Source organism: Acomys minous, assembly GCF_964271855.1.
Source record: "Acomys minous genome assembly, chromosome: 12".
NCBI lineage: Eukaryota > Metazoa > Chordata > Mammalia > Rodentia > Muridae > Acomys > Acomys minous.
In genome coordinates, this window is record NC_140493.1 from 4112895 (window position 1) to 4135304 (window position 22410).

Here is a 22410-nt window from a genome sequence, read left to right on the forward strand (position 1 = left end):
AGGTGTGACAGGGCAGCAAAGACCTGGTCTTACAGTCCTAACCAGCTCTTTGGAGATCTTGCCAAAGGAGGTCAAAGAGCAGGCAGGTTTTTTTTTCTCCCTCTTAGGGCGTGTCCCTAGCAGGAAGACAACCAGTGAAAGAACTAATAATTTAAAGAGAAAAAAGAGAGGGGGTGTGAGGGAGCTTTTGTGTGTGTGTGTGTGTGTGTGTGTGTGTGTGTGTGTCGCACACCTTTAATCCCAGCACTCAGGAGGCAGAGGCTGGCAGATCCTCTGAGTTTGAGACCAGTCTGATCTATGGAACAAGTTCCAAAACAGCCAGGGCTACACAGAGAAACCTTGGAGAGGAAGACAGAGAGACAGAGAGAGGAGGGAGGTGCTGTGGGGGAAGTGAGCAAGCATTCTACAGGTAGAGGCAGGAGGATCTGAAGCCTCTGGAAGCCTGAACTTAAACATTGGCACAGCCATATCTAATGGGAACACTGAAAGTCATAAAGCCAGCACAGCTGTTTGACAATGCTCCAGCAAAGCTGAGCCGAGTGATGCAATCGCTATAGTATGGTCCCCCACACTTTGGCCTTGATTTCTATGTGTCGCATATCTGGGGGGACTTTTATTGCTTGTACAACTTGGGGATATTGGATTGGTGGAAATTTTCTTATGAATCAGTGTTGCCCTCTCCCAGGAACACTGCTTCTAAGATTCCCCAGGAATGTCCAGACCATTTTACCCCTCCCACTTTAGGGAGATATCCTTATCTGGCCCTCCTTGAAGGTCCTCCTTATGCCCTGGAGGTTGTGACTCAGTTATGCCAGAGACCCCCTTGTGAGTCTGACTTAAAGATCCTCTTTGCACTGCCTCTGCACTTACTCAGGAACAAGATCCTCAGAACAAAGTAAACTTAAAAAAACGTAAACAATGTTCTGTAGGCGAGAAGTTGGCAGCAGAGCAAATCAAAAGCCTCCTCTTTATACTGATGGACAAAGAATGGTATGGATAAATTATAAAAAGAACAAGTATTAACAACCTGCCTTCCCCAGCAGAGTTAGCTCATGCAGGGCTGGAATGGAAGTTTTGGGTTCTTTGCAACCTCAGTTATGTTTTTGTTTTAATCCCAAGTGTGGGATTTTAGTTTGGGGTTTAGTTTGTTCACAGCTAATAACTGTCTCATGCAGGGCATGGTCTTTGCCAGCTGGTAACAGCCTGCCTCATGCAGCATGGAGAGGGGCGTGGTCTAGGACGCTGAAGAAGATAAATAGGAGAGCCTGGAGAGAGAAAGCGTGGCGTGTGGCCGTGATGTGCAGCAGTGTGGGGAGACCAGAGACAGATGGCATGGTGGCTTGGAGACAGATAGAGAAAAACGTTTCAGTGCAGCAGCTAGGAGGAGACTGCTTGCTGTGTTTGCTGTTAACAGAGGATAGGTATCGCCCCTAAAGAGCCCATGGACCCTAGACAGCTATGAGAAGTAATGGGGTCTGTGTCCCCCTTTCCCCCACTAGCCTTCTCACTCTCTTACCCAGGGTTAAGGCGTTGGTGGGAGGGAGGTAGAAGCTTCAATACCCATAATAAGAGTTTTAAAAAAGAGCATCGACAAGCCAGGTGTGGTGGCACAACGCCTTTAATCCCAGCACTTGGGAGGCAGAGGCAAGCGGATCTCTGTTACTTGGAGGCTAGCCTGGGCTACAAAGTGAGTCCAGGACAGCCAAGGCTACACAGAGAGATCCTGTCTCAACCCCCCCCCCCAATTCTACAAATATATAAAATATAAGTGTTGTATTAGGCAAAAATTGAATAATAACTGCAACAACTTTGACCTGAAGACTTTTCTTGGGCCTAAAGACAATTAGCACCCTGACTATTAAAAGTTGATAATACACTGCTCGGGACACGACAGTCTGCCCAGGCTGGCTTGGAGAATTTCTGTCTAGTGCCCTTGAAAACACAAGAGCTACCAGCCTGCTAACAGGCTGTCATGCTTTGGCAAAATATGCCCTTGAAACTTCAATATTGTTAAAAGTTGGGTTGTGGGGTTGATGAAGGAAAATGATTGTAAAAGATAATAATGTTCTGTCATGGCTTATCACTGATGACTAAACTTATGACCGAGAGGAAGTTAAAACATGTGTCCAAGGACAAAAACGATATGATCTATGTTTTGGAAAAACATGCATCTGCCCCTGCCTGCCGAGTTCTATATAAATAAGCACTCTGACTGCCAGTCAGTCAGGCTGCACAACTCCTCCCGGTCCTGGTGCCTGACTCATCTCTCCCTTGACGCTCTTGCCTCCACCCTGACTTCACCCGAGGCTGGACCCAGGCAAAACATCAGGATCGTCCCTGCCACATCCAAATTAGTTACGTAAGTGAAAATTAACAAGAAAAAACTATGAAGCATGATGGTGTAGGCCTTAAACCCAGCACTCAGGAGTCTGAGGGAGGGAGGCGGAGCCCGAGGGAGGCGGAGCCCGAGGGAGGCAGAGCCCCAGGAGTCTGAGCAAGCCAGGGCTACATAGACCCTGTCTCAAAATAAACAATTTAGAGTTTAAAAGAAAATGAAATAAAAAAAAAAGGGGGGGGGGAATCTGGAGAGATGGCTCAGTGGCTCTGCTCTTCTCGAGGATCTGGGTTCAATTCCCAGCACCCACATGGCAGCTCACAAGTGTCTCTTTCTCCAGTTGCAGGGGAGCCAATGCCCTCTTTTAGCTCTGGTTGGTAGTGGATGTATGTAACGCACAGACATACATGTAGGAAAAACACCTATAGACACGAGTAAAACTAAGCAGACCTTTTCAAAACAAAATCTATAGCTTTGTTCCCATTGCTGAGGAGTGGAAAATTACTTTATACCTTTTAAAGGGTAGTATTTTGGTTTTCCTGAAAAATATTCCCCAGAGGTTCACATATTTGAGCCCTTGGTCCCAAGCTGGAGGTGCTGTTCTGGGAAGCTACAGAGCTGCTAGGAAGTGAGGCCTAGGTCTCTGGTGTTGCAGCTAGACCCCACCTCTAGCTCTCTAGCTTTCCCCTACTCCATCTCTCTCTTTCTCTCAGTCCTTATTCCACTAAGCTGTGAGGAAGCGAGGAGGCTTAGCCACATACCTCCCCCCCCTCCGTGGAGCCAACATGCCACTATGCCTTCAGCATTGGGTTTTTTGTTTTTTCCTTTTTTTCAAGACAGGGTCTCTCTGTGTAGCCTTGGCTGTCCTGGACTCGCTTTGTAGACCAGGCTGGCCTTGAACTCACAGCGATCCGCCTGCCTCTGCCTCCCAAGTGCTGGGATTAAAGGCCTGCGGTCTTCAGCATTGTGACAGGGCTCCAGACCTTAACACAACTGACGCCATGACAGAGTTGCCAGCCAGGCTGTAAAACTCAGCACACAGACAGCACCACCTGCTAGAACTGAAACAAAGGCCTGACCCGTCAACGTCCACAGTTCTGGAAACGTCCCTCAATGTGCTAACCTCGCTCTTGGCTTCTGTGGTTGTGCTTCTGGCTGGCTGTCCTTGTTAACAAGTATGTCAGCCCAGAACATGTTCTTTTTGTGTTTAACAGCTAACGTTGACAAAAACCCAGTGCAACACTGGGATCCCAAACACCCAATGTAGTCGATGGCTGGCTAATACTCTCTAAGCCGGGCCTGGTGTGCCAGACTGGTCTACAAAAGCGAGTCCAGGACAGCTAGGACTGTTACACAGAGAAACCCTCTCTCGAAAAACCTTTAAAGAAGAAGAAGAAGAAGAAGAAGAAGAAGAAGAAGAAGAAGAAGAAGAAAAGAAAAAGAAGAGAAAGAAAGTGCAAAAGAGGTGAGAGAGAGAGAGAGAGAGAGAGAGAGAGAGAGAGAAGCACACACCTGGTGGCGGTCGGCCTGTGATGACGTCACAGGTTGGTAGGCAACCTAGAGGCAGGCCGTTATGTCCTAACACAGCCTGGTCTACAGAGCTCGTTCAGGACAGCCAAGACTACACAGAGAAACCCTGTCTCAAAAAGCCAATAAATAAATAAATAAATACCTCACAAGATTCAAAAATCTTTTTTTCTACACCATTGTCTATTTTTAGACTCCAATGCTAGCTGCTATTATTTTTTTAAACCTACTTATTTGTTTTCATGGAGGAGTGTTCTGCCTGCATGTACACCTGCAGGCCAGAAGAGGGCATCAGATTGAGATGGTTGTGACCCACCATGCCTTTGCTGGGAATTGAACTCAGGACCTCTAGAAGAGCAGCCAGTGTTCTTAACTGCTCAGCCATCTCTCCAGTCCACCTAGCTGCTATTTTTCAACAGCAGAGTATCAAGCTAATTTATATATGTCATTCCCCATAGGATCCTGGAAATTGTTTTTTCAGAAATCGTAAAAACAGGCTTAGGTAACACTCCACAGAAGCTGTGTGCTATAGGAGGGTTGCTCCTTCAGGGAATTGCTGCCACCAGACCGCGCTGGAAATTCCTCATGTCTGATGTCCAGGCTCAAGTTAGGATCCACTGGTAGAGCCACGTGTAACCAAGCATCCATTTGCCTGGGCTCAAAGTTGGCAAGGAATGTGGGACCCTGGAATGCCAAATCCCACTGCTAGGATTGGGACAGGCCAGCTAGAACAGTTGGCCACCCTAAACTCAGGGTGGAGCCGGGTGGAGAGATCCGAGAACAGCAGGAGAAAGCTGGAGAGCTGCTGTACAGAGAGGGCTTTGGGGGCACATCTGTGGAGCTTTTAATCATTTGGAGAGAGCACAGATGTGAGTTAAGGGAAGACAAAATTAAAGGCTTTGGAAAGTCCCTTAAGCTTTGTAACTTCCTCTTATTTGTAACTTGAGACCCTTATCTGTTTCCCATTAGTGGGCGGATTACAACCTTGTGATTACAGGCTGTTGGACTTTTGTAAGTATCTGTAAGTCAGGAATGGTGCTATGTTCCTGTAGGCCCAGCTACTAAAGATGCAGAGGTGGGGGTCACTCAGACCCACAAGATCAAGCCTTGCAAACACATAGCGACCCTCTGTCTCAGTTTTTCAAATTTTCTTTTCCTTTCCTTTTTCTTTTGTTTTTTTGATTTTGTTTGTTTTTGGGTTTTTGTTTTTTGTTTTGTTTTGTTTTTGAGATAATGATTCTCTGTGTAGCCTTGGCTGGCCTGGATTTGCTTTGTTTCTGTTTGTTTGGTTTTTTGAGACAAGGTTTCTCTGTGTAGCCTTAGCTGTCCTGGATTTGCTTTGCAGACCATGCTGGCCTCAAACTCTGCCTCTGCCTCCTGAGTGCTGGGATTAGAGGCGTGCACCACCACTGCCTGGCTCTTTTTGGCTTTTTTGAATCAAAGTTTCTCTATGTAGCCTTGGCTGTCCTAGACTAGATTTGTAGACTAGGCTGGCTTCAAATTTACAGAGATCCACCTGCCTCTGCCTCCCAGAATGCTGAGATTACAGGCGTGCGCTACTGCACCCAGCTCGATTTTTCTTTGACCACCTTTGGCTGGTTTGGATCTCACTACAGAGACAAGGCAGACCTTGAACTCACAGAGATCTGGCTGTCTCTACCCTTTGAGTGCTGAGATTAGAGGCACCTAGTACCACACCTGACAGTTTTTTCTTAATATTTGTGTGTGTGTGGTGTGTGTGGTGTGTGTGTGGTGTGGTGTGTGTGTGTGGTGTGGTGTGTGTGTGGTGTGTGTGTGGTGTGTGTGTGGTGTGTGGTGTGTGTGTGTAGCTGGGGAGATGGTGCACTTCTTGCTTTTGCACAAGCTTCAGTTGATTCCCATCACCCACATGGTGGCATTACAGCCCTCTGTGACTCAGTTCCAAAGGATCTGACACCTCCATGGATACCAGGCATGTACGTGGTACACATACATACATGCAGCAAAACACTCATACACATACAGGGTAACCAAATCTAAGACAATTAAAAAATATTTTTTGGGCTGGTGTGGTGACGCATGCCTTTAATCCCAGCACTCAGGAGGCAGAGGCAGGCAAATCTCTGTGAGTTTGAGGCCAGCGTGGTCTACAAAAGTGAGTCCAGGAGAGCCAAGACTACAAGAGAAACCCTGTCTTGAAAAAAACTATATATATATACATATCCTTGTGCATGGCTTTCTACCACTGAGCAAAACCCCTAAATCATATTTTGTAGACTCAATTTTCTTAACAATTATATTTTATTACGAACTTATTAACTAAGAGTACCTCACTTATAACCCGACTAACCTAGACAACAGGAAAAGAAGATTAACGAACACAATAATGAAACTGTAAGGATATCAGTTCCAAGGAGCGATTCTTGGCATAATCAGCAGGATTTCTTTTGCTGGAACCTGGAGCAACCAGAACCCGGCACCTCAGCAGGAGCCGGAGCCCCAAAGCCTTCCCTTCTCTATAGGAGCAATGAACAGCCAAAACTGTCCCAAGTCTCTAAAGGCCCCGCCTCCTGTTTTTGGCTCACATTTATACCTCCTCTCAGAATTTGTTCAAGGATTATTTTAGCTGGTTAACAACCAATCTCTCCCACACGATGGTTCGACTTCTAAGGGGATAAACCTCACCTGCTCTCTCACAGGTCTTTTTCTCATCCCCTACTTGTGATCTAAAACAAACAAACAAACAAAAAACCATGTTTATCTCTCCTTCAATTCTTTTCTTTTTTCTTTTTTGGTTTTGCTTTTTATAATAACAGCAGCTAACATCTGTTGGGTACATTATTCAACATATTCAAGGTCTTTATGTGTAGAACATTTAGTCCTTGCACTCAGCCTTCAAGGTAGGAACAATAATTATATTACAGATTAGAAAAGGCTTAAGTAGTTTGCCCAGTGTCGGGACCTGACTCGAGCTCTGGGCGTAGCTGCTCTGGTGCCAGGCTGTTAATTATTACACACATTAGTTACACTGCTCACAGCACAATATTGCTAATGTAACTTTATAACACTCTATGAATTTTAAGTTTAAAAAATTTGTTTTCTTTGTTTTTTGAGACAGGTTTTCTCTGGGTAACAGTCCTGGCTGTCCTGGACTCACTTTTGTAGACCAGGCTGGCCTCGAACTCATAGTGATCTTCCTGCCTCTGCCTCCCAAGTGCTGGGATTAAAGGTGTGCACCACCTTGCCCGGCTCCTATGAACTTTTAAAAACAAACACAACCTTCATAAGAAAATGGTAGCTATGCTTAACTTTGCCAGGGGAAGAGAGACCAGGAGAGGGGATAAGAAGAGAGTAACAGGTTCTGCTTTTTTTGAATTTATTTTTTAGCACTCGAGAGGCAGAGATAGGTGGATTGCCGTGAGTTCGAGGCCAGCCTGGTCTACGAAGCGAGTCCAGGACAGCCAAGGCTACACAGAGAGACCCTGTCTTGAAAAACCAAAAAAAATTTTTTTTAAATTATGAGTATGAGTGTTTGCCTGCATGTATTATATATACCAAATGTGTTCCTGATACCACAGAGGTCAGGAAAGAGCGTGACCCCTTGGAACTGGAGTTGCAGACAGTTGTATGGGCTGCCATGCTGAGAAGTGAACCCCAGTCCTCCGCAGAAGGGCCTAAACCACCCGCCATCGCTCCACCCCCAGGCTCGGCATTTCTGAAGTCAGGGATCAGGGCGTGGTGCACAGAAGATACAACGTAGCTTGAAATCTCACTGTAGCTCCAGGACGGAAAAGACAAGCAGGGGCCAGTTCAGGACAATTGGGGGGGGGTCGTATGCTACACTTAACCTTAGGGAAGGGAGTGTGGCTCCTCCAGTAAGTCAGAACACCATGGCTCCCCTAAGGCCATTTCTTTTTCTTTGTTTTGTTTCGAGACAGGGTTTCTCTATGTTATCTTGGCCATCCTGGACTCTCTTTGGAGACCAGGCTGGCCTTGAACTCACAGTGATCCACCTGCCTCTGCCTCCCGAGTGCTGGGATTAAAGGGGTGCGCCACCATGCCCGGCCATTTCTTTTTCTTAGGCATGTCCTTTTCTTCTTCTTCTTCTTCTTCTTCTTCTTCTTCTTCTTCTTCTTCTTCTTCTTCTTCTTCTTCTTCTTCTTCTTCTTCTTCTCCTTCTCCTCCTCCTCCTTCTTTTTTTTCTTCTTCTTCCTTTTCCTCTTCTTCGTCTTTTTCTTTTCTTTTTAAACAAAGATGTATTTACTATTATGTATACAGTGCTTTGCCTGCATGTACACCCGCAGGCCAGAAGAGGGCACCAGATCTCATTATAGATGGATTGTGAGCCACCATGTGGTTGCTGGGAGTTGAACTCAGGACCGCTGGAAGAGCAGACAGTGCTCTTAACCACTGAGCCATCTCTCCAGCCCCTCAAGGTCATTCTTGGTCATTTAGGGAGTTTTCCTAAAGAAGCTATCATAGATGCGTCATTCTCATGAGTAAGCAGCTTCTTCCTGTGTCCTGGTGGAGCTTCAGGTCAGCTCCTTCACTGTTTCTAGGAACTCATACTTTTCCTCTTCTAGCTCCATGGCACAAGGCCCTGGGAGCACCCCACGCTACACACACACACACACACACACACACACCCCACACCACCACACATATAACACCACACAAACTCATACACACACACACACACACACACACACACCACACCACTACACACATAACACACCACACACACACACACACCACACCACCACACACATAACATACCACATACACACACATACCACACACCACACACACACATAACACACACCACACACACAACACACACCACATACCCTCCCTTCTCAAACACAAAATAATGAACATCACTCTGCCTTCCTTTTTGTTTTTGTTTTTCAAAACAGGGTTTCTCTGTGTAGCCCTTGCTGTCCTGGAAGTCGCTCTGTAGACCAGGCTGGCCTCTGCCTCCTGGGTGCTGGGTAAAGATATAAGCCACCACATCCCAGCTTCCTTAAAAAAAAAAGTTTTATTTAGGCATAATGAACATATAGAACATTATAAAATATACGTAAACTGGAGTTTTGTGAATTTTGACCGGGAATATGATCATGGCCCTATGCCCCCAGCATTTCCGCACCCTTTTGTAAACCCTGCTGCCTCCATCCCTCTCGACCCCAAGCGATTGCTGGTGTGCTTTTATCATGATAGATTAATTTGGGCGTTTTTCGGATTTTACGTAAGTGGAACCATGCAGCATACTCACTTTTTGAATTGCTCTCTTTGACTTGGCAGGACTGTTTTAAGATTCTATAGCACAGTGTCCACTGCTTTACTGTATAGATGACATGAGGTACTTATCTCCTCACCTATTGATGGACTTGTACATCTTTTGGGGAGGTGATTCAAGACAAGGTTTCTCTGTGTAGCCCTGGCCGTCATGGAATTCTTATTGTAGACCAGGCTGGCCTCGAACTCACAGTGATCCACCTGCCTCTGCCTCCTGAGTGCTGGATTAAAGGCGTGCGCCACCACGCCCGGCAGGACTTGTGCATCTTTCCCAGATATTGTTCTGTTTATTTGTTCTGAGACAGTGTCAGTATGGAGTTCTGGCTGCCCTGACACTGATTGTGTACATCAGGCTGAGACACCTGCCTGGCCCTGTGATCAAATACCGGCATTCACATCACCTCCAGTTACAAGTCGTTGGGCATATGTATGTATGTATGTTTTCTTTTGGGTCAATATCAGACAAAACAAGCCTGGCAGTGGTGGCGTATGCCTTTAATCCCAGCACGTGGGAGGCAGAGGCAGGTGGATCGCTGTGAGTTCGAGGCCAGCCTGGTCTACAAAGTGAGTTCCAGGTTCTAGGACAGTCAAGGCTACACAGAGAAACCCTGTCTTGAAAAACAAACAAACAACAAACAAACAAACAAACAAAAATCAGACAAAACAAAGGCAAACAACTGTATCCTGTGAAAGATAGATGCTTAGCTTCTAAAGATACTTGTTTTCACTCAGTGTATGCGTGTTTTGCCTGCGTGTGTGTCTGTGTATCACATGTGTGCAGTGCCTGAGGAGGTCAGAAGAGGGCATTGAATCTTCTGGAACTAGAGCTACAGATGGCTTCCAGCCCAAGTGGTGGTTTTGCTTTTGTTTGTTTTTTGAGACATGGTCTCTCTGTGTAGCCTTGCCTGTCCTGGACTTGCTTTGTAGACCAGGCTGGCCTCGAACTCACAGCCAGGCCAAAGTGGTGGTTTTGCTTTTTTTGGTTTTTTGAGACAGAGTCTCTCTGTGTAGCCTTGCCTGTCCTGGACTCGCTGTGTAGGCCAGGCTGGCCTCGAACTCACAGACCGGCCAAAGTGGTGGTTTGAATAGGGCTGTCCCTGTGGGCTCAGATGTTTGAGTACTTGGTTCCCAGTCGGTGGCCTTGTTGGAGGAAGTGCATCACTGGAGGTGGGCTCTGAGATTGTTAAATCCAGGTGCCACTCCATGTCCCTCTGCTTAGTGCTTATGGCCTGAGACGTAAGCTTAGCTTCCTTCTAACTGTAGCCACTGTGCCTCCACTGCACTGTCACAGACTCAGATAAACTCATATAAGCCCAGATAAACTCCTTCTGGAAGTTGCTCTAGTCATGGTGTTTTATTACAGCAATAGAAAAGTAACTGATACCCCCACTATGTGGGTGTTGGGAACTGAACCTGGGCCCTCTGCAAGAGTAGACAAAGATTTTTAGCCTCTGGGCTATCTCTCCAGCCCCTACTATTTTATTTTAAGATTATATATATATTTAATATATATACATGTACACATGTGTTTTGCTTGCATGTATATACGTGCATTGCATGCAGTACCCATGGAGAGCAGAAGAGGGCAGAGGATTCCCCTGAAAGGAGTTAGAGGCTATTGAGTCACCGTGTGTCCTGAGAACAGAGCCAAGTCTTCTGCAAGAGTAACAGGTGCTCTGAAGCTCAGCGTCCTCTTTCCAGCCCCGTGTATTTAGCTTCTGTGCAGCCACCAAGCACTTTCCCCAGAGGGGCTGTATCATTTTACACTTTTACACAAGGAGGCCCCAGAAGTTTAACTTCTCTCTATATAGATTCACTAACAGTATAGTCAGACTTTCAATTTTTAGATGTGCAGCGTTAGCTCATTGTAAGTGGACTAAATAGGTCTTCAGTTTTTATGGTGCTAGATTCAAAGCCAGGGCTGTGTGCATGTTGGGCGAGGGGCAAACGTCTAACATTGAGTTGCGTGCCTTGCTTTTCATTGTGATCTTTTTTTTCAAGACAGGGTCTCTCTCTGTGTAGCCCTGGCTGTCCTGGAACTCAATATGTAGACCAGGCTGGCCTTGAACTGACAGCGATGCACCTGCCTCTGCCTCCCTGAATGCTAGGATTAAAGACGTGTGCCACCACACTTGGCTAAAGGCAGTGGTGGGACATGCCTTTAATCCCAGCACTTGGGAGGCAGAGTCAGGCGGACCAAAGCCAGCCTTGTCTGCATATCCAGTTCCAGGATGGCCAGAGGTGTTGCACAGAGAAATCCTGCCTGGAAAAAAAAATAAGTAAATTAAATAAAAATAGATAGATAGATAAAGATAAAACAAAACAAAACAAAAAACAAACCATGAGCCATTAAAAAGAAAATTATACATAGTATGTTTGACATCTCTGGCCTGAATTCCTAGAGGGGGGGAAAACTGTTTGTGTTTTATTTTGTTTGTTTTGTTTGTTTGTTTGTTTTTTGAGTGAGAGTATCATTTTTGTAGCCATGGCTGGCTTCTAGGAGTATAGGTAGGAACCACCAGGTTTGGCTAATTTTTAATTCTGGTAAATACTAATATATTAATTTATTCTTTCCTAGGTTGCACATTTGGAATCAGAGCTAAAATATTTTCCCAAATCTAGGAAATAGAAAGGGACATACTACAGCCTGAGGGACAGACTATAGGCCAGCACCAGACACTGACGCAGCGGCCGTGAGATTAAAGGCAAGGGGCGTCAGTGCAGAGGAAAAGACCCAGGTGCAGACAGTGCAATGAGAGATGGCCTTGCAGATGGCCGTTCCCCGTGCACTCCTATCACCCTGTGGGCTTAGCTCACTGTCCCTCAGACTGATCGGCAGCCAGTCACGTGTGCTTGGATCAGATTCAGAAGTGACATAAAGGACACGGTCCTGCTCCTTTGAACACTTCACAAGCAAGGGTGGTGGAGACAGCAGTGTCTATGCTGGTGACTTGGTGGCAGCCGCAGCCATGTGAATATTGAGAACTGGTTCCATCAGGAGCAGCAGTGGCCGTGTCCTCGTATAGCTGCAGGGTCCCTGGGTTACAGCTGCACCTCCATATTCTCAGATGCAGTCATCAGCGGAGACCTCGGGGTGTGGGGGGGCCGCTTTCCACCCCCCACTGGCGGAAGGAGCAGTTGGTTTTTTTGTTTTGTTTTGTTTTTTTGGTAAAGAATTTCTGTAGTATTTCTCTAGAAATATTTCTGGAGTATTCTCCAAATCATTCCAGCCCACCTCAGCTACTCTGGACTTTCTAAAAAAAAAAAAAAATTTTTTTTTTTCCAAGACAAAGTTTCTCTGTGTAGCCTTGGCTGTCCCTAGCCTTGCTTTGTAGACCAGGCTGGCCTCGAACTCACAGTGATCTGCCTGCCTCTGCCTCCTGAGTGCTGGGATTACAGACCTGTGCCACCATGCCTGGCTCTAAAGGGTTTAAAAAGTACTCCGTGTGTGTGTGTGTGTGTGTGTGTGTGTGTGTGTGTACGTATGTGTGTGTGTGTGTTTTTTTGTGTGTGCACGCGCGCATGTGTACTTCCCTGACCTTAAACCACTTGCAGGGATTCTGTCTCCTACACTGAATCAGGAACGAGACCAGCTGGCAGTCACCTTGCATGTGGGAAGAGTGACAAAGAACACCAGGCCTCCCATCACGTGGAAGGAGACGAATGCAGGGGTTGCTCACTGGTTTGTGAGCATGTAGCCCACACTGACTGACTCTGTAGCTAGACAAGGGAATGCCGTCCTGTCCTGAGGAGCTTACACAACCTGAAGACGTCATGGTATGATAAAAGAGGCATGTCAAGATACTGCATGTTCACAGGCATGTCCTTGACCATTTTTGGTAGAGAAGTCATGAAAGAGGTGATCTTTAAACTTGGTTTTTATGCATGAGAAGGAATTTATCCAGAAGAAGGAGGGGGAGGGGGAGGAGGAGGAGGAGGGAGCATTTTATCTGCAGGGTTTGGTGCCTGTTTTTTTTTTCTTTTTCTTTTTCTTTTTTTTTTCAGAGCTGAGGACCAAACCCAGGGCCTTGCGCTTACTAGGCAAGTGCTCTACTGAGCTAAATCCCCAACCCATTGCCTGTTTTTTTGAGACAGGGTTTCTCTGTGTAGCCCTGGCTATCCTGGAACTAGTTCTGTAGACCAGGCTGGCTTCAAATTCACAGAGATCCACCTGCGTCTGCCTCCTCAATGGTGGGATTAAAGGTGTGTGTCACCACCACCCAGCTTAAAGGCCTATTTATTTATTTATTTATTTATTTATTTATTTATGTTGTAAGCTGCCTAACATGGGTGCTACGAACTTAACCACTGAGCCATCTCTTTAGCTACAGATACATACATACATACATTTTTTTTTGTTTTGTTTTGTTTTTGTTTGTTTTTTGTTTTTTGAGAGAGAGAGAGAGGGTTTCTCTGTGTAGCCTTGGCTGTCCTGGAACTCAATCTGTAGACCAAACTGGCTTTGAACTCAAAGATTTACTTGCTTCTGCCTCACAAGTGTTGGGATTAAAGGGTGCACCACCACTGCCCAGCTCATACATATATATTATTTATTTATTTATTTATTTATTCTTATGTATACAGTGCATGTACACCTGTACTCCAGAAGAGGGCATCAGATCACATTATAGATGGCTGTGAGCCACCATGTGGTTGCTGGGAATTGAACACAGGACCTTTGGAAGAGCAGGCGATGCTCTTAACTTCAGAGCCGTCTCTCCAGCCCCCATACATATATATTTTAACACATGGCTTGGCAGGATTGTTTAGACTATTGACCTGAGTTCAATCCCCAGAGCACACATAGGTGGGTGGACACAACCAGCTCCATGTGGGTCATGGGACACACACACACCTTCCATCCATAGTAATACATTTACATTTAAAATTATTACAATTATAATTATTATTTTGGTTTTTCATGACAGGGTTTCTGTGTGTATCCTTGGCTGTCTTGGACTCACTTTGCAAACCAGGTTGGCCTCAAACTCACAGCCATCCACCTGCCTCTGACTCCCCGAGTGCTGGGATTATAGGCATGGGCCACTGTGCCCGGCTACATTTAAAAATTATAAAACATTTCTTACCATTCTTTATCTAATAGTTAACCAACTGTAGTTGATTTAGTTAGGACTGTTTTCACCTTCTGTTTGATCTTCCTGCCCTGATTTGGTTCGGCCTCCCTCCGTTCTCCTGCTTGCCGTTTCTGTAGAACTTTCTGGAATCTGAAGTGCCCTTCTCAAAGGCTGTCCAGGAACTGAGTGTGGTGGTGAACACCTGGAATCGCAGCACTTGGGCAGCTAAGGCAGGAGGATGACACAAGGTTCAAGTGTCACCTGGGCCACACAGGGAGACTTCGCCTCGAGCACACGACCCACCCTGACCCAGGCAGGACTAGCTACAGAACAGAGCGTGACTTCTTCAGCGCTGGACGAGACTCCCATTCGAGGGATCCAACCTGCCTTCTGTGCTCGCCACACTCTATCCTGGTGAAACTCCCGCATTCCTTCATAGCTGCTTTCCTGTGCTCCCACAAGGCCTCTCCCTGCTCCTGGGCAGCGTTCCTTCTGTCTCCATGGCTCTTGCCTTCCTGGCCTAACCACGATCTTCTCCCTGAGGGCTTGGCCTTCGGCTTCCTCAGGAGGCTTTGTACATAGTCCTGTTGCAACATTTGTCGCACTGTTTTGTAAAGGTTACTCTGTGACAACGCTACTAGGTTTCTTCCAAACTTTGAATGCCTGAAAGACAGACGCCAGCTCATCACCGGGCCTTCCTTACTCTCTAGAACAAATGGACCATTCTGGCTGAGGAAAAGGGTTCATCTAAACAACTGGAGGTAGGTGAGATAGGAAAAGCGGGACAAAGAGACAGTAAGGTTTGGATATCTATCTGTCTATCTGTCTGTCTATCTATCTATCTACATCTCAACACCAGAAGGAAAAAAATGGTTGTAAGCAGCACTAAGAGACCACACAGGGGTGAGGACCTGCTGTTGGGTGCCCTGTCAAGTTTTTCTTTTTGTTGCATGTTACTTAATGAATAGTGATTCATTTCTCCTCTTGAACTCTCAATTTTTGTTTACTAAGGGTCTATGTTTAATCATCATGTCTCTGTCTGGAAGTGTCTGTTCAAATCAAGAAATGGGCTGGAGAGTGGCTCAGTGGCTAAGAGCTTCCGCTTTTCCGGGGGACCCAAGTTCAATCCCAGCACCCACGTCAGGTGGCTCCCAACCTCCTGTAACTCCAGCTCCAGTGGACCTGACGCCGTTTTCTGGCTTCCCCGGGTGCCCTTGTGTTGCAGGGGATTTGATCCCACTGTGATCCCTGAGATCGGGAACTGTAAATCTCTGTCTCTTGAGGTTGAGCCCTAACACACCTTTAATCCAAAAACTTTCTTTTTATGGTAAGGAGAGGCAGGCAGATCACTGTGAGTTCGAGGCCAGCCTGGTCTACAAAGTGAGTCCAGGACAGCCAAGGCTACACAGAGAGACCCTGTCTAGAAGAAAAAAAAAAGATAGCATGTAGAAGTAGAAGGAGCTCTTGGGCTTTTTAGCTCCTCAGCTCCTTGGCTTTTTTTTAGGCTTTGAGCTAACAAGCCTTTGGCCTTGGGTCTTTTGACCTTTTTCTCCTGGGCTGTCAGCTGAGCGAGCCTGGGCTGTCAGCTGAGCGAGTGAGCCTTTTGTGCCTTTTCCATCAGATGTGAGCTGAGTAGGAAGGTCTGCTGGGTGCTTTCTCTGCCTCTCTGAGGTAGCAGGTTTTCACCTCAGCATCTGGCTCCTGAGTCTTTATTGGTAAAATAGAACATTTGGGCTTTTTATTTAAAACAACACCCTTGTGCTCATACCGACACAGACATATAAATAAAAAACAAAGCATATATTTTCAAAATTTGGGGCATGTTTAGGGTAGTGGAGAAGGAGAAGAGGAAGATATGACTTTGGTTGGTTTGTCAACATTAGAAGACGGACCACACAGGGATGAGACCTGCTGTTGGCTGTCCTGTCAAGCATCTCTTTCTGCCACAAGTTACTTGAGTATTAAGTAGCCATGATAAATGAGTATGCCCTTTTCATTCACAGATGTATCTTCGGTGCTCAGAACACTGGCTGACATATAATCATTTTTCAATAAATACTTGTTGAACGAATGACTAAAATATTTGGGTGATAACTTGGAAGAAGTCAGATCCAGTTTCTCGGTATGTCGTTTGAATTTCTGCCTTGACCTCTCAGCGGTTCCTCTCCATGTGCTGGTTTCATTCTCAGGCAGGTTTGGGAGTGACAGAGTGATGGTAAGGCAAGCAAGACTAGCAGTCCAGAAGCCCAAAGGACAGAGTCTCTTTCCTGACTCTGTTAAAAGCCTTGAGTAGTTCTGCAGTGAGCTGGGCTTAGGTCAATTGGCAGCCTCTGAAACTGGGCAGTCCTGGGTCAAGTCCTGCTGCCTGAGAGGGGCATCGTCCAGCTCCACCTCAGCTGAAAACAGGAACTAGTGGTTCCCTAAGAGAAAATGGGGCATCACCAGGAGAAGGAGGACAAAGGTCAACAGAAATGACAGATGTCCATCACCTCATCAACCTCATCAGTGGTGACAAGCCAGAGCATAGCCATTCTCCTGCCTCTGTTTTCTTCCTATTTTTTTTTGTTGTTGTTTTGTTTTATTTTTTGAGACAAGGTTTTTCTGTGTAGCCGTGGCTGTCCTGGCCTTGAACTCACAGTGACCTGCTTGCCTCTGCCTCCCTGAGTGCTGGGATCACAGGCGTTCGCCGCCATGCCTGGCTCTCTGTCCTTCGTTTTCATGCCAGCCCAGTGAACCTGTGCTTGTCAATAATTCTAAGTGTCTCTCACCTGTCTCTGCCCGTCTGCAAGAAGCCTCCCTTCTCCCCAGACACCTGGTTCGAACACATCTCCCTCACGAGTCTCTTTTGAATGGAATCCCGTTCTTCCTAATGCCACGTCCAGGAACAGGAAAGGGCATGAATGACCTACACTGAATCTCCTGACCTGTCCTGAAAGCAGGCATTTACTCCCCGCACTCGCAGTCTAGGAGAGCAACAGGGCTAGCGGTGAGCCACTAGACTGCACTTTCTGCACAGCTGGAGGGTGCGGGCAGCGCAAGGCCCTAACGCACCACTTTCCACCAAACCCGAGCCGGTTCCATAGTCTAACTTCCTCTAGCTATGGTATTTGTGTGCTCTATCGTTTGCATTGTACAGGAACTTGAGGCCTGGAGAAGAAATAGTTGCCTAAGGCTCCAGGAATGGGCTGGAGAGATGGCTCAGCGGTTAAGAGCACTGACTCCTCTTCCAGAGGCCCTGAGTTCAATTCCCAGCAACCTCATGGTGCCTCAGAAGCATCTAATTATGAGATCTGGTGCCCTCTTCTGGCCTGCAGGTGTACAAGCAGGCAGAGCATCGTATACATAATACATAAATTGTTTAAAAAAAAAAAAAAAAAAAGAGGCTCCAGGACCCTTAAGGAAGGTCTGCAGAAAATAGATACCACCATTGGATAATAAAAGCCTTCTGTGAGCCAGGCCTGGCATAGAGATTAGGTCACAGTAATCATCTTTTTTTTTTTTTTAATTGTGCGTTGGTGTTTTGCCTACATGTGTGTATCTGTGTGAGAGTGTTGGATTCTCTCGAAATGGAATTACAGACAGTTGACCCAGCTATGTGGTTGCTGGGAATTGAACCCGGGTCCTCTGGAAGGGCTTTTAACAGCTGAGCCATCTCCAGCCCCCACAGTAATCATTTATTTATTATTTATTTTCTGAGACAAGAGTCTTGCTATGTAGCCCAGGTTGTTCTCAAATTTAAGCAGTCCTCCTGCAGTAGCTTCTCCAGTGCTGGAATTAGAGGTGTGAGTCACAGATGGTGGTCTCCCTAGTGTTTCCAAGTGTCTTTGCAGTTAACTTTGCGGTCTGCGCCCTTGTGCCTGCATCCTCCAGCAAGCACGATGATTGGATGCCCACCCAGGCCACCAGGGCGCGCTCGCAGCCAGGCGCGAAGCCGCCGACGGCCAGGGGCTCTGTGATTGGGTGGCGCGGCTGTCAGTTAGCCGTGGGCGGGGCGGTGGGCGGGAGGCGTGGCCTGCATGAATAAGGCGCGCTTCAGCGCGTCGAGCGCTCCGCTGCCGCCGCCGTCGCCGCCGCCGCCGGACTGCGAGGCGCCCCCTGAGGGGCGGAGGAATCGGGGCTGGGGAGCGGGCGCTGAGGGAGGAGCCAGGTCGGAGCGGCTGAGGGCCCTGGCGAGGAGGTGGAGGGCTGAGGCCCGGAGGAGGCCCCGCCGCGATGGGCAACCTGGAGAGCACCGACGGCGGCCCGGGCGAGCCGCCCTCCGTCCCGTTGCTGCTGCCGCCCGGCAAGACGCCGATGCCCGAGCCGTGCGAGCTGGAGGAGAGATTCGCCCTAGTGCTGGTGAGACGGGCGCCGCTGCCTTCCCGCCGCTCCCCACCCCCCGCCGGGTCCCGCCCACCCCCTCAGTCCCGTCAACGCTCGACCCGGCTCGGGTGCTCGGGAAGGCCCGTCGGGGGTCGGGGAAGAGGGGGTCCCCCAGCCCCGGACCTACCCGAGGTCCAGACTCCTCCCCGCTTCCCTCGGACTTCCCGGTTCCCTGCCGGAATTCCATTCCCGGGACCTCGCTGGTGGGACGATTTCGGAAGCTGTTGAGTCCCCAGCCCAAATTAGGCTTTTCCCTCCCGCGTGAGAGTGGGTCTCGCGTCCAGACCAGATGTTGGGGGGGGGCGGGAAAAGGGGGAACGGAGAAGGGTCTGGCTGCTATTGGGTTGGGGGGTGGAATAAGGAGCTGATACCATTCTACTCCGCCTGCAGGCATCCTGCTAAGTTCTAAGTGGATTCGCCTAGGCTGAAACGTGTGGATAAGCCATTGGACTGGGCAATTTTTTTCCCAATGGAAACAATACACAAACCATCCAGCCTGACTTTTTTTTTTTTTTCCCTCTCTCGGTTTATGTTAAGCTTTGGTGACTGGTTTGTGTTCCATTGCCCGTGGTTCTTTGTAGTCCTTCTGTGGTTTCAAAAGGGATGGTCTGTAAAGATGAACTTCAGAGCTGACTTCGGGATTCTCCTTTGCTCTGGGACTTACTTGGGCACTGATGTGAGTGGCTTTGTGAGTAGAGAGGCTAGGAGTAGCAGGTGTGACTGACATGGAGCCGGACCGTGCGTGGAACGAACGTGAAGCTTTAGAGAAAGAAACTTGAACACGTCGGGAAATAGCTGTTCGTTTCCCCCAAAGAACTCTTAAAGAGATGGCAGTAATTCTGTTTATTGTTGGTATGGCCCGGAGGGCTGACGAGTTGAGTTGTAGACTTAGCAGCCTTATTGGGTTTCATCTGCCTTGGAAGAGGGAGATTAGATCTGTTGGCAGCGGTGGAGCTGTCTAGAGATCCTGGCCTCCGCAACGCGAAGAGCCTGCTGCCATCAGCTCATTGGCACCAGCTTGGCCTCAACGAGAGTCCAGGGTGTGTGCTCCAAAGAGGTGTTTCCACAGGAAGTCAGAGAGGATCCCAGCTTTCAGGGCACACCTGGAAGGGCAACCTCAGCTGGCCCTGGGAAGGAGACAGCAGTAGCTTCATACCTGTGGTGGACATGCACCTGGTTGGTAGGGACTACCTGGTTTAAGGCACAGGCCTCGGTTGGGACTCCTGGGATCAATGTTCTGAGCAAATCAGACCTCAAGCTCTGGGTCTGTGTGGGTCAGATCATGAATCCGTGGTTTTGACTCAGCGCTGATACAACTTCCCTGGCCAGAGTGTTTTCCGGTGTGTGTGGTGTATGTGTTGTGTTCTATAAATGCAGTGAGGTGTAGGAAGCCGTCAGCTGACAAGAGTGGGCATATCCTGTGACCAGGTACATAGCACAGGGTAGCTACCTTCCTTAGATTTCTGCACCTCAAACTCTTTTTGGGGAGTACAAGTGACCTCAGATGTGACTCACTGTGGAGGTGAGCTTCTTCAGTTAGTGCACAGCAGACTCTGCTTTCATTAAATCTACACCACATCCCCATGTGGTGTTTACTCCCCACATGGAAGGGGACTAAGTGGTAACTTAATGACCACCACCCGACTAGGGGCTGAAGAAAACTTTGAGCTAATTCTGATTTGAAAGTCCCATTTTTTTACCCCCTTTGAGGCAGAGTTTCTCTTGTAGTCATGGCTGTCCTGGACTTACTTTGTAGAGCAGGCTGGCCTCGAACTCGCAGAGATCCGTCTGCCTCTGCATTTTCTAATTTTTAAAACATTCTTAATGCCGGATGTGGTGGTGCACGCCTTTAATCCTAGCACTCAAGAGGCAGAGGCAGGTGGATCGCTGTGAGTTCGAGGTGAGTCTAGGACAGCTAGGGTTATTACACAGAGAAACCCTGTCTCGAAAAACAAAAACAAAAAATTCTTAGTATCATGACGTTATGGCTACATGGTACTCCACAGTAGAATATTTTGTTACTATGTTATCTTGTTCTTTTCTTTCATCTCTATTTTGTTTTGTGATGAATTTCCTATGCACTAATAACTGTCTTCATCTCTGATTATTGCCTTAGATAGAGTTCTACGAGTGGCATTATTGGGCCAAAAGATAAATGCTTTTTCAAGGCCACTGAGACCTATGCACTTTTTTTGTTTGTTTTGTTTTTCCAGACAGGGTTTCTCTGTGTAGCCTTGGTTGTCTTGGACTCACTTTGTAGACCAGGCTGGCCTCTGCCTCTTGAGTGCTGGGATTAAAGGTGTGTGCCACCACACGCTTGGCTACCTATGCACTTTTTATTTTTATTTTATTTTATTTTATTTAAAGATTAATTTATTATGTATACAATGTACATTAAATCACATTATAGATGGTTGTGAGGCAGGCACCATGTGGTTGCTGAGAGTTGAACTCAGGACCTCTGGAAGAGCAGTCAGTGCTCTTAACCTCTGAGCCATCTCTCCAGCCCCCCATGCACCTTTTAAAACATTGCTTTTGTGTATGTGTGCGTGCTGTGTGTGTGTGTGTCTATGTCTGTGTGTATTGTGCTGTGGTGTGTATGTGTGGAGGTCAGACAGCAGCTTTAAGGAGCTGGTTTTCTCATTCCACTGTGTGGCCTTCTAGGCTGGAACTTAGGTCAACTGACTCTGAAGCAAGCACCATAACCCACTGAACTATCTTGATCCCCGAGACCTATCTAACCTCCCCCTTTTTTCTGAGATGTAACCCTGGCTGTCCTGGACTCTCTGTAGACCAGGCTGGCCTCGAACTCACAGAGATCCACCTGCCTCTGCCTCCCTGAGTGCTGGGATTACAGACTGTGCCTGGCATAAAGTTATGTCAATGACTTTCTGTCCAATGTATTAAGTTAGTGTTTCATTTCCCTCCTGTTTCCTCCCTCCTTGCCTTCTTACACCCCCCTCCCCCACCTCCCCCTCCAACAGGGCTTGGATCTAACCCAAAGCCTCCTTCATTCTAGACACGTGCTCTCCCACTCACCTGCATCCCTGGCCCTCCTTTTCCTTCCTTCCTTCCTTCCTTCCTTCCTTCCTTCCTTCCTTCCTTCCTGTCATCTGACTGTCCGTCTGTCCGTCTTCCTTCTGAGACAGGGCTCTCCACATACCGAGTCCTGGAACTCGCTCTGTAGACCAAGCTAGCCTCAAACTCAAACTCAGTCCACCTGCCTCTGCCTCAAGAGTGCTGAGATTAAAAGCGTGCTCCACAAGGGCTGGCTCTCCTCACATCTAGATGGCTCACACCTGCATGGTTTAGGTGTTTGATTGTATTAATCAAAAAAACCTGCTATCTTGTTTACCTGGTGTTTTTCTGAATATTTTGTTATACATGTTTTGGCTGGCTTTTGTTTGTCTTTTGTTCTTTGTTGGGGATTTATTCTATATCCATGTGACTGTGTAATACTGTGTATAAATAACTGTTCTGTGAGGATAAAATACTGTGGAGTTCTTGGAGTAATTCTGGCCCTCTCACGCTCTGCACCTTATCTGAGATGAGCCTCTAGTGCCGGGCTTGTTAGGGCTGTGTGTCCCACAGCTGGGGCAGTGCAGCTGGCTGTCACACACTCTGAGAGAACAACGGCCACAGTTGCTGAGAACAGGAACAGGTCTCGGTGGAAATAACTTGTCTTCAGTGAAGTGAAAAAAAAGCCAAGGTGGAGAGGAAATGAAACCGCAGGCCTTCCTCTGAGGCTTCTGGGAAAGGCAGAGTTAGGGTCTGCCCGGTGGTCAAGATCAAGGTCTCTGGCCCGGAGCTGACCATGGTGGACCTATAGGCCTG

At 47.5% G+C, this 22410-nt stretch overlaps 1 protein-coding gene and 1 long non-coding RNA gene across 3 annotated transcripts in view; both read left to right on the top strand.

Annotated features, from left to right (window-relative positions):
* Positions 1-1687: 1687 nt before the first annotated feature.
* LOC311580186 lies at positions 1688-12391 on the top strand. The gene is made up of 3 exons (XR_014773388.1): positions 1688-2359; positions 3550-3800; positions 11718-12391. It is a non-coding gene; the product is annotated as an uncharacterized lncRNA (long non-coding RNA).
* A 5826-nt stretch (positions 12392-18217) lies between these two features.
* FMNL3 (formin like 3) overlaps positions 18218-22410 on the top strand; it is a 59525-nt gene continuing 55332 nt past the window's right edge. Inside the window, exon 1 of one of the 2 annotated variants that reach the window (XM_084751457.1) lies at positions 18218-18552. In XM_084751457.1, coding sequence (XP_084607583.1) covers positions 18427-18552 — 126 coding nt within the window. In that variant the 5' untranslated portion in view covers positions 18218-18426. The remainder of the gene's footprint in view (positions 18553-22410) is intronic. The other variant, XM_084751455.1, reaches the window with a different exon arrangement.